Genomic DNA, 18279 nt, shown 5'->3' on the forward strand with positions numbered 1-18279 from the left:
TGAACAAAACGGAGAATTCCCTTCCCTTGAAACTAAGCAATACATTAGGGCAGTATCTTTACTAATAGAGTCTCCCTCGAAGGATTTCCCCTTTTTTGTAAGTAACTCACTGTTAACTGTGCAGTTCATGTCTTGATTTTTTTTTTTTACTGCTGGGGAAAGAGCACACATCATAACAATTCTTTAGACACCATTGCTTGAGCCAGTTCAGCAAAATCCCAAATAGCAGATTTTAATTTCCTGTTTTAAAATCAAATGCACACAGGCCAAGACCCTTTCTTTTCTGGCTAACAGCCTTACGCAGATGTTAAGCAGCATCAAACCTGCTTATTAGATGTATATCTCATTTTAAAAAGTACCTCTTAAACATGTATGGTCTTTCCAGTGTCTTCACAAGCAGCCAATGCTCCACGTTAGCACTGTGAATTCCATGAATTACTTGGAAGTCAACATGTAAGCTCTGAAGTTACTACTGGCAGTGTAATGGGCTAAAGATTTTGTGTTAGCTGTAGTGGTTTGTTAACACAATCCACAAGGTGATTTTACCTTGGTGAAAAGGGCACCCGCTAGTTCAAAATTGGGGTCTTAAGTGGGTAGCAGGGATCCCCAAACAAAATCTGTTTCCTGCCTTGCAACAGTAAAAGTACTTTCTACACAGGCAAAGCCACCCCGGGACGCAGTCCAAAATCTTCAGCTGTAATTGGCTCAACTGCCCATCTGTGTCACAGGGCCTTGGGTCGCCATTCTGACTCCTGCACTAATTCTAAGGGTTGCTATGCAACATTGACAAAGTTACTCTGGTCACAGACGGAGGATAGAAAGTACGAAAAGGAAGCTGTTCAAGAGAATGAGGGGGAAGTAAGAGACAGGCCCCTGAAAGCGGGGGGGGGGGGGACCTGGCATTGAACATGGGTGGGAAAAGACCTTGGGTTGGGCAGACGAGCCACAGTCCTTCATGCATGGAGAAGAGAGGACATCTCATTTCCTACCTACTTTTGAGGGCTGCCTTCCCACTTGGTAACCTGGCATTAAGAGGAAAAAGGTTTGTTCCTGTTCACATTCCCTCCCATAGGACTTTCAGGGTTTCAAAAGGGATTAAGGTTTAAAGCTGCTATTGTGGCTTTGCCAGCTTTGGTGATTGTGGGTTGACAGCACATTCCTAGGCATATTAAATTGAAGGCAGATTCTCTTGAGTTCAACAAGACATGGGGACTAAAACCTGATGCGGGAGATCTGCCAGGATTTCCCCGGGATATATATATATATAAATTAATAGCAGATTGAGGTCTCTCAATTCAGGTTGGGACTGTGGTATCCTAGGGAATTCTGGCTGCCCATGATGTTCTGCAAAGAAACTTCTTCCCAAACAACTTCGCTGTAAGGCAGAGAGGAAATTGGCACGTTCTCCCCTGAATAGGGCAGCTTCAACACAGCAAAAGGTTGCAAGCTCAATAGCGCTTCTAAGGTTGATCAGTCTTGTCTTAATTTACTCAGGAATGAGACATCATCCAGTGCAAGTTCAGGAATATTTTAATTAGCTAACACCAGTGCTATAGTCCTTTACATGTTCAAAATGTAACTGGTCCTACACTACCAAAGTTTGGTCATTCAGCACATCTTTAATTGCAATACTGAAAAAACACCCCATCGTGTGTGATACCCTTTTGGCCCACTTCGTTCAAATATAGAATAACCATGCTACACTGAGGGCAATTGCTCTAGCAAAGGTCTTCAAATAAAGATCTGCATTTGTTACAGAATCGGTCCTCCAAACCAGGGGACAGCAAAAACATAAAGCATGCCTCAAATTTAAGTAGCCATGTTTGTTGGTTTTTTCTTCTACTATCACAGCAAGGTGTTTAATGACAAAAGTGTCTTTCGACAAGAGAGTTGAAAATAAAACCATTAGTTCTCCGTTCATAAATAACCACTCCCCTAAAGTCTTCAGAAGCCCATTTTAAAAGGCCACTGAATAAACACAGTACATCTTTTTAAATATAAAAAACAACCACACACCCACACATCCAGCTACTTGCACCTATTTATAAAAGCCTGTCGGGATCTTCATTAAATGTAAAATCACATACTAAAGACAGGTGGTCTGAGGGGTAAGTGAAAGACGGTAGCCTGTTGGGTCCAATTTGCTCCTCAGTCAGGAGACTGAGAGCAGCATTCACGTTTAAGGCATGTTGCGAGTACCAGATGTAATCGAGGGTGTGCCTGCACTCTCCAGAGGGTCGGATCTTCCACGTCGTATAGGGAGGTTCTGACAGTCCGTCAGCACTCAGCAGCTTATAAGCGCTGTTTAGGTTCAGGCTAGAATTTGAGAATTCCTTGTACACCTCTTCGGTGGGCTCCGCGTTGAAATCACCACAGACGATGAGAGGGACCTCTGCCTCCCGGGTGATCTTCTTCAGGTTCTCAAGAAGATCAGCCCCTTGCGCAGACCTAAATCTCTCCCAGCCGTTGCGAGCTTTCAGGTGAGTAACAGCAGTGCAGAACAGTTTGCCTGTTTCGTTACATTTCAGAATCTGAGCAATGGCTACTTGGTTGGTTTTCAGCTTCATCGCAGTCAACCTGATGTTGGTGCTGTTGACGAGAGTGAATCTGTCCTTGAGGAAGAATAAGGCACAGCCGTCTGGCCCGTTGTTACATTCCACGTCTAAACATGGAGACCACGGTTTAGGGAAGAAAGTACATTGGTAGCCCAGCCGGCTGAGCAGAGGCTGGAAGGTGTCAAAGTAGTGGTCCACTTCTTGTAGGCACAAGATGTCTGGCTGATATGCCAGGATCTCTTCTAGAATGAGGCATTTCCTTTCTTCCCACCTCAGGGCTTCCACCGGGCACTGAATAAAGTTGTCCTTGCCTTCTCCAAGAGCTGAAAGGAAAACAATAAATCCATAGCATTATTTTCCCTTCCAAAACACATTTGTGGGAAAACAAGTAGCCTATTCCATTTGTTAGAAAAGCGTTGCGATATAAGCCCACACAAGTTGAAATTATTTTTTACTAGCCAGCTAAGAAACTAGGAGAAGTTTAAGCATGCGATGAGATGTGTGTCTAAAGAGTATCTCAAGCTTCTAAAATACCCAGTACTCCTAAAGGTTTTCAACCTCCTGTTTTCTTTCTGCCATCATTCAAGGGACCTTACAAAAACAGAGCAAACATATATATATATATATATATACCAAAGGCTGTGTCTACCACACACTTATTTTTTTTAAAAAATAAAATGGATCAGAGTTCTGTAGCTTGCAAATGATGCAAGGTAAGCAAATGTACATGCTGCTCATTCCACAGAGCTTCTACTTTTGATGCCCCCAGTTATCCCCATGATTATGTATAAGAGATAGAAACCCTGCTCTTTTGAACCCTTCCTCAGCAGACACTGCCCATAGTTTTTCAAGTCTCAAAAATATTATATAAGCTGATGCTGTTTGGATGCCACAGTCCAAGGTCAATACGCAAGATTTTCCATGTTTTCTCTGCATGGATCACCTCAATTTTTGCCCATTATACTCTAGGAGTGCATTCAACTGTATTTTCCCAACTGCAAACAAATTTGGACTCTACAATGACTAAAAAAATCAGTGTTTATACCTTGTGCAAGGATGTTCCACTGCATGACCCTAATAGGTCGGTGGCTTCTGGAAAAGCTGGTCCTCAGGTTCACAAAGTCCCTCTGGAACCGGGCAGGACGTTTCTGAAGAACCACCTGGCATTCTTCAAGCAGATCCTTGGGATCAATGGGATCCAAGAAGTCAGGATCCGTTTGTTCCAAGTATTCCTGGTGTTTGGAGACAGCACCAGTACTCAGAGTCTTTGCAAGAGCACTATATAGCCTGCTGGTACTGTTGCCCATGGAATACACTGAAAACGAAGCAAAGAAGAGGCAAATTAATCACTGAAGGCACGGATAAGTAAACGCCCATCCCTGATTAGCTAACACAGAGCAAGGTTTTCTGCACATAAATCAAAGCAAATGAATTCACCACTTCCCTTCCCTCCATAATGCAATATATGTGACCCAAGAACCAGTGAAGGACCAGGACCAGGAGGTTCCTATCTCCATGCCGCCATGAAGCTCACTGGGTGGCCTTGGGCCTGTCCCCATCTTTTAGTTAATCTATGTCTCAGTGTTGTTGAAAGGATAAATCAGGTGGAAAATTCTTGGCCCAGCTGCTCCCCTTGCCCCACAGTTCCCGTCATGCAATGGGGAGAGCAAGGACAAATTCATTGGCACAGCCCCTCTCTTCTCCTGTACAGTAGATGACTGAGAACCCTGACTCCACCCCCGTCGCTGCAGACAGTCCCCAAAATGGGGTGGTTGTTTTTGTTTTTGCAGGAATGACAAGGGGGCATGCAGGAGGGCCAGAGCCAAGGGGCTCATCCCAGTTCCCCACCTCCTACAATGGGCAACCGAGCCAGATGGACAGGGTATAAATAATAAAATTATTATTTGTACTAATGATAACTGATGGGGTGGGGAGCAGAGAGCAACTAAACAAGACTTTTGTGACTACCTAGGGATGCTCTCCCCCCCAAAAAAGTTTTCTTTGTTCAAGATTTCTGAAGCCCAATTATGAGTAGCTCTGAAACTGCTTCTGCTTTTACATCACAAGTTATTTCTGTGGTTACTATGTAGTTCAAAGTTTAATAACACATCAAAGGAAGATAAAATTCAGGCATAAGCATAATGTTAACCCCGTTGGGTTGCTTCACAACACACCCTGATTCAAAAGGCTTTCCACTCTTTTACGTAACTAGAGATGCGACATACTGGGGTTTTTAAGGCACACCAGAACAAAGAAATCCAGAACAGGTGTTGCAGAGCGGCAGAGGCAGATAGTCAGTTCAGTTCAGTAAGTTTATTGTGCTAGCCGTAGGCCATAACAAAAGCACAGAAACACAATTTCAAATGCAAAATATAAAGCAAGGCATCTACTAAATCAAACAAAAGCACCAATTTCTAGCGATACTACCACACCAAGTGTATTTCAGATTTAGACTTCTCAATCCCACTTACAGTTCACGGCTATTTTCTTCTATTCCTTCTTCCTAATCTTTCTTGCTGCCAACACAAAAAGGGCCACTTTTATGAGTCACTAACATGCTGGGAGTCACTCAGTAATCACTGAACCCGCTCCATTTGGCTCCTTCCTCGAACAAACAAGGGTTTTAGTAAGCAACTCCTTGGGTCAGCATATAAGGGGCAAAATAACAAATAATGAATACCATCTTCTACTTGCAACTGCCTGCATATACACAGTCTAGCAGATATTAAGACACTAGCTACAGACATGGAAACCTTCATGCAAGATATATTTTTCTCCCAGTCCTGGCATGCCTTCGTTTTCCACAGTAACTTGAGTAGATAATTCTTAATGCTTCCCTCAAGGGTAAATCTCATTGTCAAAAAGCCACGAAGAGTGTACTAACTTTACAACAAGGTCAAGGACAGATAAAGGAGTATCCCACTCCCCTCGCCAAGCTAAATGTGTGCAGTTCCCCCTCTTAAAACTTGTAAACATTGGCTCACAATTTTAGGGGTTTTAAACTTTGTATTTCACAATCTGCCCAAGTCACAAGAAACTGCTAGTTTCCTTCTCTCCCTCCCCCCCCTCTTTTTCTCCCTCTGTGTTCTTTTTACTAAAATCCAAAAATGACTTTATTGCATTGCTGGGTATTTTCTACCAGACTGCATAATGCAACTACTTATGCTAGAAATAGCAAGCTACCCCAAAGTGTGGCAAAACAAACATAGAAGGGCAGGCACTTCTTAGTAAACTGTCTGGTTCCTTACGTAATCGCCCGTGCTTGCCAGGTTTTGCAATGCCTGACTTGACTTCCCACCACCACCACAGGAAGGCCAAATCGGTCACGAATGTCCTGTGCTGTCCATTGCTGCATCATTGATATTTCACAAACAGAGAGATAAAAGCTGTGAGTACTACTGCCTTTCATTTTTACCCACTAAAGAAAAGGGGAGGGGGAGGGAAAGGGGAAAGGATGCCTCTGGAAGAAAAGAAATTTGCCTAACAACGTTTTTACCAATTAAGGCTGTTGCAGGAAGGTTAAGAGCTCTCACTTTCAAAGACATGTTTAGTTAAGGGGGGGCCAGGAAGTGTGAACCCAGCGATCAGAGTTACTGCACAAAAAGCACTACAACATACTAACACGATTGCATTGCATTTTAAATTTGTTATCTGAAAACAAGTTAGTCTCCTTCACTTGATTTCTCAGCAACATCATTTCAGTTGTGAGAATAAGGGTGTGAGATTGCTCTGCTGAGTTCTATGGGACTTACTCCCTGGTAAGTGAGCACAAGGTTGCTGCTTGACTCCCCCCCCCCTCATAATATCAAACAACTCAAGTAATTTTGGAATTTTCTTCTTGCATATTAACAGCACAGCCTTGAATAAAAATCACGCTAAGTAATAGGGGCCTCAAATCCCAAACACAACACCCTTCGGATAGGAGAGGCAACTCTCGCGCTGCCGATTTATAACCATATTTCCAAAGACACGACCAGGCTGATCTCCTTTGTTACTCCACTCCTACAGTTGCTAGAGAAAGGTTAAAACTATGTGAAGTAAAAATGCAACCGATCATCCACACAAACTCGTAAACACTTCGAGGGTTTCTAGAGTTCTGTTAGTCTCAGGCACTAGGCTTTGCAGTACATGTCTAACGAAAGCACAATATTGAAAGAGGCCGTTAATTTTGCATACACACCTGAAAAGCCGGAAGAATGCATCAACGTGCGGAGTAAACAACTCTAATGGTGAATGTCGCACAGAACAGGCAGCCTCTGGTGTCATGTGAGCAGCCTCTCTTTCTGTTAACCTTGCCCTCTGGCGACACCTAGTGGCCCCTTACAAAATTGCGTCCAATGGAACTTCCATTGTCACAATTAACCCCTAGCAACTCTAGAAAAGACAGAGATTTTTAAAAATCTGCTCTTGCACGGCAAGGCAACGCCGCTGCATGCTGAAGCGATGGTCACGAGACCAAAGGAGCCGGCTACCCCATGGTAGCTTAGCTGCATGAAGCTCTTGGGTCAATGCAAAGTGGGGTTTTTTTTGAGGGGCGGGGACACACGCTATTTTCGTTCCCTCGCCCACTCAATAATCCACCAGGAGATTGAACAGTGTCGTCTGTGAAGAGAAAAAAACACACAGGCTGCACTTCACACTGGCTGCCTCGACAGGAAATGCACAGCTCCTGCTTGCTCTTTGTACTGTGCAACTCAGATCCCCCTGACTTATATAACAAGAGACAAACACTCTTGCCCAGACGCCTTAGCAGTCCCCTTATGCAACCAATTTCTAGCATGCCTTTAGTGAGTAAGCAGTTTTTCTATCATCATTGCCCTTTCAACTAAATTCCATAAAGTTCACTGGCTCTTGCATGAGATGGTGCTTTAGCCTATAGACTAATGAGAACATGTTAAAACTATAGCAACACACCTAGGCTTGGAATGTGCACTCTGGAGAGGGAATTGCTGGTTCACAGCACAACTCCAGACACATCTACTCAGAAGCAAGCCCCACTGAGTTCAAGGGGGCCCAGGAAAGTGGGTACAGAGTCCAAGCATTTTAATGTCTTAAACTTTTCAAATATGAGATGGCACTTTTGCCCCAGCTTTGGCATTGTGTGTGAGTGTGTCCGTCCTTCTCTCTCCTCTGCATTTCTCCATCTTCCTCCCAGTCCACAGGAAGCTGCCTTTCAGTCAGATCATCAGTCCACCTAGCTCAGTATTACCTGCACTGACTGGCAGCAAGCTCTTCAGTCCTACCTGGAGATGCAAGAGATTGAACCCAGAACCTTCTGCATGCAAAGCAGATAGTCTACTGCTGAGCTACCAGTCCTTCCCCAAAGTTACAAAGCTCCTTCACTTCTATTTTTATACACCCACCACAAAGTGACCCAAAACTTAGCAGTGATCCACTCTGGGAAAGTGGAAAAGGCACTTGTGGGTGGCAACTCAACAGCTGAAGACTAGTGACCTAAATGGCAGGCTGCTTTTTCTGACCAGGGAAAGTAATGAAGGAATTTAGAGGATCTATTGGGGTTCCCTAGAAGCCAAGACTATACATTGCATTCCACACAGCAGGTATTAATTCCAATTAGGGCCTCTTTATTTACCTTGGCCTTGTTGGTTCCCAATGCCAGTCGTTACAAGTTCTGATTTATTTGGACTGCTGATTGCCCTTGGGTTTTAATTTTCTTGCATTTGTGCTGTAATGTTTTGTACTGCAATTTATATTGCTACTGCAATGCTGCCTGGAGAAGCTTTCAAGACAGGCAGTATATAAAATATTCAATCAGTGAAGAGACAGTATGTGCATAATACTATCCCAGCTTGTTTGCATTGCTGAAGTAACCCTGAAAGGTATAAACTGCTTACTACCCTGGGTGCCTGCAGTGAGTTGTTCCCGACGTTTGTTGCAAAGCAAATGACAACATAAAAAAGCAATTATGTAGTTCTGAAACATCTTGTGCTTGTTGCCTGGACATTTTCATCTGTGCTTCTCCCTCATTATATTTTGCCTGCCTCCTTCCCTTTGTGCAGAGTCTGTAGTTAATATACACATTTTCCGGTAGCAACAGCCCAAAGAGGATCTATGGAGCAACAACATACACAGGATTGCATACAGTAGCACAACCGTCATTCCTCTCCTCCTCAGACAAAGATTTTGCTTTTGTAACTGCAGGTAACAGAATCATGCTGAATCACCCTGAGTTGCTGCAATATCTTGGGGGTGTTTTTCTCCCATTTGGTGTAGCCGCACAACTTGCAACCGGAATCCAATCCGTTTTCTGCAAATCATGGTGCTCAGCTCAATCATACAAATGGACACAAATCTGACATAAGAAATGGCAATATTCAAAAGCCAGGTGCGTATGGGGGGAGAGGAGGGGCATTTCAACCTAGGACAACCTGCATGCAACCTCAGAGTTGCATTCCTGGGGCAAATGAACTTTAAAGGAAGACTCCAATGTCTAACTGCTTAATTACTACAGTACTTCAAGAGGGTCTGTGGAATCACTTGTAGACTGAGACTGGGGCAAAGGATTTGTAGGAAATTGTATGTGCTAATTAGCTAACCAGCGCCAGGAGTGCTTGAGTTAACCACTGTACTGCAAATTACCATTAATTAAAAAATTATCGCCACCTGTACTTCTGTGCATTTCATTTCTCTCTTGACCTTGCTGTTTGTGTTTCCCTCCTCCCCAAACCATATATACCTGTAATGTAGGGCAACAGTTTGTGCATCTGGTGGTGAACTGGACTGAAGTCCATGAAATCTTGCCAGCCTTTAAGGTGGCTTACATGGCTTCTCCCCTGGAAATACACTGCTTGGAGAATGCAGCTGCATTGCAACACAGCATGGCTGCAGCAGCACCTTCCCTTCAGTAAGCAAAGCACAGCGATCTTCCTAAGAACATGCAAGTTGCCCCGATGGACTTTATGAGTAGATTTCACATAGCTTGCTACCTGCTCTTCGTTTTGAGATTGTTATTATTACTGCTTGTTCTGTTACAACTTGATATCTGGGAAGCCGCAGTTAGAAAGTTATGAGCAAGGCTTTAGAGGGGAACCTAGGAAATGAAGGGTGTGGAAAGTCCACCAGGAACAACCGAGCTACTTCTATCTAACCTTGATGCAAAAGAATTGGCCAGGCAAGTTGTGTAATCATGCCTATGTCAGCTAAAGCAAGTCAATCAATAATGCTGATGTAATGATTCCGCGCAGAATGCCAATAGTGACAGATCGACCCAGCACTCCTGCACCCACACCAGCAGCTGTTAGAGCCGCTTCACACATGTGTTTCACACTGCAATCCTAAAAGCTTGTTCGCTCATAAGTAAATACAGCTGAGCTCAATGGGGCTCTTCTCCTAGTAAGTTGGCCTAGGCTGGAAACCTAAGTTATACCTATAATATGCTATGTATATAAACACACACACAAACCTCAAGTTGCAATCAGTTCAACAGCATTTCCAGATAAGGGTGCAACTCTAAACCTGAACATGCTGGTCCCAAGCATCATGGATTGCCAGGGGATGACAGAATGTCCCAAGGATGGGCTTGCACTCCTAATGAACAATGGACCATAAGGAGATTCTCTAAAACAGGCATAGGCAAACTCAGCCCTCCAGATGTTTTGGGACTACAACTCCCATGATCCCCAGCTAGCAGTACTAGTGGTCAGGGATGATGGGAATTGTAGTCCCAAAATATCTGGAGGGCTGAGTTTGCCTATGCCTGATCTAAAACCCTGGAACCAATCCAGGGCCATCTCAGGCACATCTGCCGCCGTGGCACAGCGATCCTTTCGGTGCTTCCATGCGTCCAGGGCGTCTGGGGGAGAGCGTGGGCGGTGCAAACACCCAGCCACTCGTGGGTGCTGCGCTCGAAGACAGGGCTGGGCGGCCGGCTCGCAGCCCGCCCGGGAGCAGCATGGGCGGCAGCGGCTGTGCCGCCGGTGCACGAGCACCCGGTGCCCGCCCGTGGGGGCGGGTTGGGGAGGGGGCACCCGGTATGCTGGCGGGCTCACGGGGGCGCCCCTGGGGCGCCCTGGTGCACCGCACCACCAGCCCCAATGGACGAGACGGGGCTGAACCAATCAGGACTCTCTCTGTTTTGTGGATCTCACTCGGCCCAATTGGCTCCCAGCCATACAACAATTTGGCTGGATGCAGTATCCTAAACCCAAGAGCATTCCTAGCCTTCACTCTCCCTTTTTTGGGGGGAAGCTGGTGAATGAGCTGCTTGACCTCCAACAGCCCTGTTTACATCCGCAGCATGGCACGGGTAGAAAATTTGTTGAACCATTCTGCAGACTGTAGCTCTGGGAAGGGAATAGGAGCCTCCTAACTCCTCTCAGCTCCCTTAACGAACTACAGTATCCAGAATTCTTTGTGGGGAGCAATGACAGCTTAACTTGGTTTAATACTGCTTTAAATGGATAGTGCAGAAGATGGAGCCTAAGTCATACTCAAGAGTAGGCCCAGTTAATGGACATGAGTTCATCATGGCTAACTAATTTCAGTGAGTGTGTTCCAAGTACATTTTCGTCACATACCACTCTGTGTGTGTTTTTAAGAAACAAAAAGAAGAAGAAGAGTTTGGATTTGATATCCCGCTTTATCACTACCCGAAGGAGTCTCAAAGCGGCTAACAATCTCCTTTCCCTTCCTCCCCCACAACAAACACTCTGTGAGGTGAGTGGGGCTGAGAGACTTCAGAGAAGTGTGACTAGCCCAAGGTCACCCAGCAGCTGCATGTGGAGGAGCGGAGACACGAACCCGGCTCACCAGATTACGAGTCTACTGCTCATTGCTTCCTGTCTGAAATTGAAATGCTGCATTGCACTTTTGTCTCATCCTCTCCCCCTCACATGCTTTCACAATGAGCAACTCATGTTCCACAAAACCAAATCACAAGACCTCTGCAGATTTCAAAGGGTTTCATGGGTTTTGAGCGTGAAGTTAATAAATGTAGGGAAATGTTAGGATATTGATGGGTATCTCTAAAACACCTCTCAGTTAGTCCGAGGACCAGACAACATCCTCTTGTATCAGGTCAGGTTATTGGACCATTGATTCCAGCATTGTCTACAGAGACCACGGCATCTCAGGCAGACCACCTTTCTCGCCACCACCAGATACTTTTAAAACTTAGTATGCTAAAGACTGAACCTGTGATCTTCTGCTTGCAGAGCATGTACCTTATCACTGAGATATGGCCGTGGTCATAGTGATCTAGTGATTTATAACAGAGGGAAATAAGGAAGGAAGATAAGAAGCATAGGTTGATCCACAGTTCTCAAACTAAGGTAGTTCAAATGGATATAGGTAGGACTCATCTGCAGTTACATAAATGGCACTATGACTGCAGCTTTATTGCAGATTTTTCAACCCTCTTCTCTTACATCATTTGTGAGAAAAAGTGGCAAATTCATCAGGGGAATAAACCCTCTCCCTTGCAAGCAATGTTGTTGAGAAAAAGACAAGCAGCCTTAGCTCCAAATAGCTAGGTTTTCTCAAGTATGACTCAACTTCCGGGGGGGGGGGGAGGAGGGATGACAACTAAGAAACTTTCCAAACCTAAGTTACAAAAGAGGCAGACTTACATAAAAATGATGAAAAACTGCACACATGGATTCAGGGCACTCCTGTTTTAAGCATCTTTTTCTGAGAATGTTAGTGGCCAAAAAGTAGGCCCATTTTAACATTACACAGACCCACATTTCAGCAACGGACTGAAGTGACAGCCCACAAGCAGCTGTTATGTTCTCTGCCCAAAGGGTCCCTAAATTCTCGAAGGTGACCCTGAGTAACTTCTTGATGGAGGTACAGTAAGCCCACAACCGACACCCATTTAACTTGTGTGCATTCACCTTCATTTGCGTGGCAAAGGAAAAATAAAAACAGAAAGGGGCAGAATTCTGGGGGCAATGACTCTGGCAATCCCACCAGCCATTGAACCTAATGGGTTTTGACTATACGTGATTCTGGCTGCAGGCGCAATCCCTGGAAAGTAATCCCCATGTAAGTTGCAGGCTTACTGTACACAGAACACAAGTTTCTGAGGATCACAAGTTGAAAGAATGCTGTTGCCCTCGAGTCCTACTTGAAAGTTTCCCATTGGCACCCGGCTGGCCAATGCTAGAACCAGTATGCAGGATCAGATGGGCTTTTGGCTTAATTCAGCAATGATCTTTTTATATTAGATGCATTCTCAGTGAATGATTGAGGTACCCTAAGAAGCTTACCAACACCTAGAGCCAAGCAGGCTAAAGAGAACCCAAGATCTTTCTGCTTAGGTTGAATGTTATTGGCTTAGCTGGCATTAGTTAGCACTAAAAGGTGGGGGAATCTTCTGAATTGCAAATGGAGGCTGAAATTGTATACACACTGACCCACAATGAACTTAATAGGGGCTTATTTCTGTGTAGACACGCATGCAGAGGACTGCATCACAAGCCTTTTTAAAAGGTTCCATTGATGGTTATGAGATTTTTCAGAGTTCAAGTGACAAAGCTAGGGTTTCCCAACCTGGTGGCCTCCAGATATTGTTGAACTCCAACTCCCATCATCCTTGACCAACTGGGGCTGATGGAAACTGTAGTCCAAAATAGGGAATGCTTGTAGGCCAACAACAGCTGGGGTGACGGAAACAGTAGCATCTCCTGTGCTTGCGTACACTTCACCCCATCCAAGATATCCCAATGTACATTGGACTGTCCCTGTAGGCAGATTACTACGTCAGACAAACTATTTCTTGCTCAGCTTTCTGAAAGGCTGATGAACTAAGAAACAGTAGTAAGGGAAGTGAAAGGCAGATACTTGTTATGAAGCAAATTTTCAAGAAGTCTCAGTTCACTGTAATTTACACAGTGCAACTGCAGAATGCTCCTGCTCTCACTCCTCAATTTAAATACCAAGAAAGCCAATAAGAACCTAAGAGCAGTCCTGCTGGGTCAAACCAAAGGCCCATCTTAAATCTAGCAGAGAAATCAGACACCTCTAGGAAGGAAATTCATAAGCAGGACATGATGCCAAGACACATAAGAACACGAGAAGAGCCTGCAGGATCAGGCCATTGGCCTATCTAGTCCAGAATCCCTTTGTCAGTGGCCAACTAGATGCTTATGGGAAGTCCACCAGCAGGATTTAAGTGCAACAGCACTCGCCCCTTCTGTGGTTTCCAGCATACTGCCTCTGGAAGTGGAGGTAGAACATGGCTTTATCCTCCATGAATTTGTCTAGTCCTTTAAAAAAACCATACAAGCTGGCTGGCCATCATTGCCTCCTGTGGGAAGGAGTTTCATAGTTTAACTACGTGCTGTGAGAAGTACTTTCTTCTGTCTGTCCTGAATCTTCCAACATTCAGCTGCATTGGATGTTCCAGTGTTATCTATGAGAGAGGAAAAACTCCTCTGTCCACTTTGTCTACCCCCTCATGTGTAATCTGATATACCAATACTGTACCTTCATCATGCCTCTTCTTACTTGCCTTATCTCTAAACTGAAGAGGCACAGATGCTGTAAGCTTTCAACATAGGGGAAATTGCTCCACCCCCTCGAACATTTGGGTTGACCTTTTCTGATGCTTTTCCATCTCTGCATTTTTAGGAAACACTTTTAACAACCCGTAGTGAGTAGTGGCTTTCAAGCCCAGGCGAATTTCAGTTCCTTAAAACCATTAATCATTGTGCACATGGAAAAGGTCACACGCTGTGCACAAATGAGCTGACAAACTACAGAAGAGGGGAACCCATTATAGTTTATCGGAAGTGTTCTCCGAAGCATCACATTATTTTTTTACAACCCAAAAGTGCACCTACGCTCAGGTATGGCACCATAGATTTCTTCAGCGTTGTTTTGAAAATTAAACAAAAATATTTTCTGTGGGGAAGGTAGGAGATAAAGAGCAGGATATGGATTACTGCTTTCCCCTGGGCAAAAATACATCAAGTAACGATTAATAGGAACTCTGGCATAGTTAGAGGGGAAATATGCAGAAAGCACTCCTTGAAATCCCCAAGCAACACATGCTTTTCTCAGAGCAGAGGTAACTTGGAGAATTAATCAAGGATGCGAAAACTTATCTCAACAAGGTGGTAATACTGAGAGTGCTGCCTACAGGGTATGTAATATATGCCTGGCATAAGATCCCATTCACTGACTTTCTGGAAGAAGCAGCTTTTAATGAATCAGCTGCCAGTTTAAGGCTGTCTTGAGTTCATTTACTTAATAAATGGGGCTGACTGGTTGGCTCCTCATTAATAATATATGTTTTCAATCAATCAGAAGCCTTGTATCTAGCATGTGTCCAGCCTTCAACCAAGACAAAAGCAGAGCAAAATGTACTCTGGATAACCCCCCCCCTTTTTAAAAGAAACCACCCCAGGGCTTAGCATAGCAGAAAGCGTGGTAGACCGTGGGCTCCACAAATCTGGCTTGGAAAACTCACTTTACCATGGGTAAAACGGAACTTTGACCTACCTCACAAGACCACTGCAAGGATTGGTAAGATACAGACAAATGATGATGCCACTTACCGTGACCCTTAGAAGCCCCCCCCCCACTATGCAGGAGACGAACGCGTTAGACTACCTGTACTCCTTTAGCAACCACCTCTCCCTCTCCACCGACCAGCCCCCACCCCGCGTCTTCATTAGAACGTCCGAAACCCAGCGTTCCATCCATGGAACGTCCGGCGACTCCGATGGTTCTAGGCACTCACCTGCTTGGGAATTGGCAGCCCCCGCGCTTGCAGCCGCAGAACAGCCGTAGTGAGGGGCGGCGGCGGCGGCGGCGGAAGAGGCAAGGATGGCAGGCGGGGAGAGGGCTTTCTTGACTGGAGCCGGAGACCGGAGCAGCAGCGTCGAAGAGGTGGCGGAGGAAGGCGCGCAGCAGAGGTTGGAGAGGGCCGAGCACAGGGACCGAGCGGGGCTCTGATACATAATAACGCTGCCCTCGGGGAACCGGGCGAGGACAACCGGAGGACCGGGGAAACGAGCCCCCTGACAAGAATGAGGTCACAAGCTCAAGCGGACCTGCGGCGCAGCCTCGCCGCCTTACGGAGCCGGAGGAACAGGCGCGCACGAGCACTCACACACCTTCGGGGAACGAGCAGCAGCTGGGGAATCCCAGGCGGGCGGCAGCTCACACCAGCCTCCTCAGCACACGCACGCGGACGGCGCTCACTGCCGCAGACGGGAGTTCAGCCGGCACAAGGCAAGGCTCACGCCTTCTGCCGGCACTGACGCAGCCGGCAGCTCCCAAATGCAAAAGAGGGGGGGGGAGCGCGGGAAGCTCAAGTCTTCTGCCCGCAGAAGCGTAGCTGTTCTGTTCCTCCCATGTTCAGTTCAAAAGACAAGCTCGACGCTCGTGGAAGCCAGTGTAAGAAACGTCGGTAGAGGGTCTCAGGAGCCCAGGCTGAGTTGACTGCGCGAGCTCCCCCCGCGCACTGCATGGTATGCCCCAGTTGTGCATGTCTCCCTCCCTCCCTCCCCCGCCGCGCCAGGGTTCCCAGCAAGCGGTTTCTCTTTGCTGACGTCACCACGGACGTCACTTCAAGAGCGGGGGAAGGGGGCGTTGGCGGGAGCCGCCTCCGAGTCAACTACGTTGCTGCTGCTGGAGCAGGGGCGGCCTCGTTTCCCCCCCTCGCGCAGCGATGCCCCCGCCCTTGTCTCCGGGTTCATTTCACGCCTCGCTCCCCCGCTTTCCTGTGATGAAAGCGCTTGTCAGAGCAGGTTACAACACTAGGCTTTTAAAAACCGCTGAAGAAGAGCCCTGTGTGGTCCTCCGGCTTAAAAGTCCCACCCAGCGCGGCGTCTTGCTTGTCCCCACCGTGACCAGCCAGGCGCCCTTGCGTAGCAAACAGGACGTGCTAAGCAAGCAACCGCCCTCCCGATTCCTCTCCGTTGGATGGCAGAGAGAGGCAGTGTTGTGTAGTGGTTAGAGGTTAGAATACCTCACTAGGACTTTGGGAGGTCAGGGTGCAAGTCCACGCCTCTTAGCCTAAACTACATCTTAGGGCTGTTAGGAGCATAAGAAGAGCTTGCTGGATCAAGCCCAATATCCTGTTCTCACAGTGGCCAACCAGATGCCTGTGGGAAACTAGCAAGCAGAAGATGAGCACCAGAGCATTTGCCCTCCCCCACCCTCCGCAGATGGTATTTAGAAGGCATTGCAGCCTCCTACTGTGAAGGTAGCCATTAATAGCCACGAATTTGTCTAATCCTCTTTTAAAGCCATCCAAGTTGCTGCATCCTGGAGGAGCAACTCCCATAGTTAGAAGTGCTGCATGAAAAAGTACCACTTTCTTTTATCTGACCTTAACATCTTCCAGCATTCAGCTTCATTGGATGCCTAGTGTTATGAAACAGAGAGGAAAACTGTTGTGTATTGATTCAAGGGTTATAATATCTGTATTACTATTGTCTGTATTCACATTAGGGGAAAATAACTGCCTTCCTGTTCCAGAAGGAACAGCTACTATTGGTTCATTCAAGTTGCTGCATTTAGATCCTCAGTCTTACTGGTTTCCACCAAAAGGCAGCTTTGTGATTGCTTGAGATTGTTCCCTCCAAAATGTATCCTTTCTAGACAGTCTTTCTGTCCCTATAAATGTAGCATCCCTCTCCTCAGTTCCCCAGTCTTGTTTGTCTGAATAAAGTGTTACATGAAGAAGCTGTCTCCTGCCTGCTATGTCAGAGCTGAAATCACTCGCTGAATCACGACCCCCACGTTACAACAAAAACCATGCATGTCCCCTTGAGCTCCTTGGGAGGAAAGGGGAGGTATGAATGCAACAATAAGTGAATATGTGCCCAGGGATCTGGTATAGGAGGTACACTGCTCCTGAAGATGGATGTTCTATTTAGCTGTTCTGTCTCATAGCCATTCCAGGGCCCATCTTCTGTGCAATGGTGTGTAAACCCTCCTTAAAGGGGCTTTGGTTTTACTGTCTTACTGCCATTTAAAATTTTTATTCTGGTTTTAACAAAGGAAGACTATTTTAGAGGAGAAAGGGTTGTCCCCCCCCCAAGGCATTGCTTAGCTAAGATCCAAATGCAATGGTTGCATGGGAATAATAAATATGACATCTGGGTTGCTTTGATAAGGAAGAAGGTCTCTGTGTATTTAATGTTATCATGGGGAGGAGCTACCTTTTCAACTTTATAAAAAGGTTCCTCAGGGTGGTCACGGAACGGCAGTGCCAAAGGACTTTCTGCCTTTGGTCTCTGGCTACTTTCAGTACATGTAACACCGGAGATCTAGCATTAGAGTTACCGGTAATTGCGGCTCTTACCAGTGGCGTAGGAAGGGCGGGGCGTAGGGGGTGGGGCGCCCCAGGTTCCAGGGGAGGGGGGTTACACTCTGCGGCCCCTCCCCAAACCAAGCCCCGGCACCCATCCATACTGCTTTACGGATGGTGGGGCAGCCCCACGACCCGCCGCTCGCTCAGCAGCTTGCCTGGTCACTGCGGGAGCAGCAGCGCTGGCCCGGATGGACTGGGCATGCGCGGCGTTTCTGCGTATGTGCAGTCCGTCCGGTGTCGTGGTGTCACGATGCCCCCGCTCCCAGGGGGGTGCCTTCACACTGCCGCCCCAGGCAGCCAAAAGGCTTCCTCCGCCGCTGGCTCTTATGACTACTTTTTTTCATTCTTCCTTTTTGCTTGAAGACAAACATGTTTACCCCAGTTTACAGAGCCCCCTGAAATATTGCTGAAATACATCTTTCATAAAACCACTTC

The 18279-nt window shown here is 46.3% G+C and overlaps 1 protein-coding gene across 3 annotated transcripts; it reads right to left on the minus strand.

The window, feature by feature from the left end:
* Window positions 1-1512: 1512 nt before the first annotated feature.
* On the minus strand, window positions 1513-15661 carry NOCT (nocturnin). Of its 3 annotated transcripts, none has more exons than XM_033160345.1 (3): window positions 15262-15661; window positions 3601-3870; window positions 1513-2878 (listed from the first exon to the last, which is right to left on the minus strand). In XM_033160345.1, exons 1-3 carry the CDS (start codon window positions 15479-15481, stop codon window positions 2043-2045), a joined length of 1326 nt encoding a protein of 441 aa, XP_033016236.1. In that variant the 5' UTR covers window positions 15482-15661; the 3' UTR covers window positions 1513-2042. The 3 variants fall into 3 exon arrangements, with proteins under 3 accessions (XP_033016236.1, XP_033016237.1, XP_033016238.1); XM_033160346.1 differs by lacking the exon at window positions 15262-15661 and adding an exon at window positions 6736-6832; XM_033160347.1 differs by lacking the exon at window positions 15262-15661 and adding an exon at window positions 5027-5071.
* Between the last annotated feature and the right edge of the window lie 2618 nt (window positions 15662-18279).

This window comes from Lacerta agilis, chromosome 9, assembly GCF_009819535.1.
Source record: "Lacerta agilis isolate rLacAgi1 chromosome 9, rLacAgi1.pri, whole genome shotgun sequence".
Lineage (NCBI taxonomy): Eukaryota > Metazoa > Chordata > Lepidosauria > Squamata > Lacertidae > Lacerta > Lacerta agilis.

Coding starts and splice junctions, on each gene's coding strand:
- NOCT (XM_033160345.1), bottom strand. CDS start 15,481: ATGTATCAGAGCCCCGCTCGGTCCCTGTGCTCGGCCCTCTCCAACCTC. Junction 3,871..15,261: donor GGCTGCCAATTCCCAAGCAG/GTGAGTGCCTAG, acceptor CTTCGTTTTCAG/TGTATTCCATGGGCAACAGT. Junction 2,879..3,600: donor GTGGAACATCCTTGCACAAG/GTATAAACACTG, acceptor TTTTCCTTTCAG/CTCTTGGAGAAGGCAAGGAC.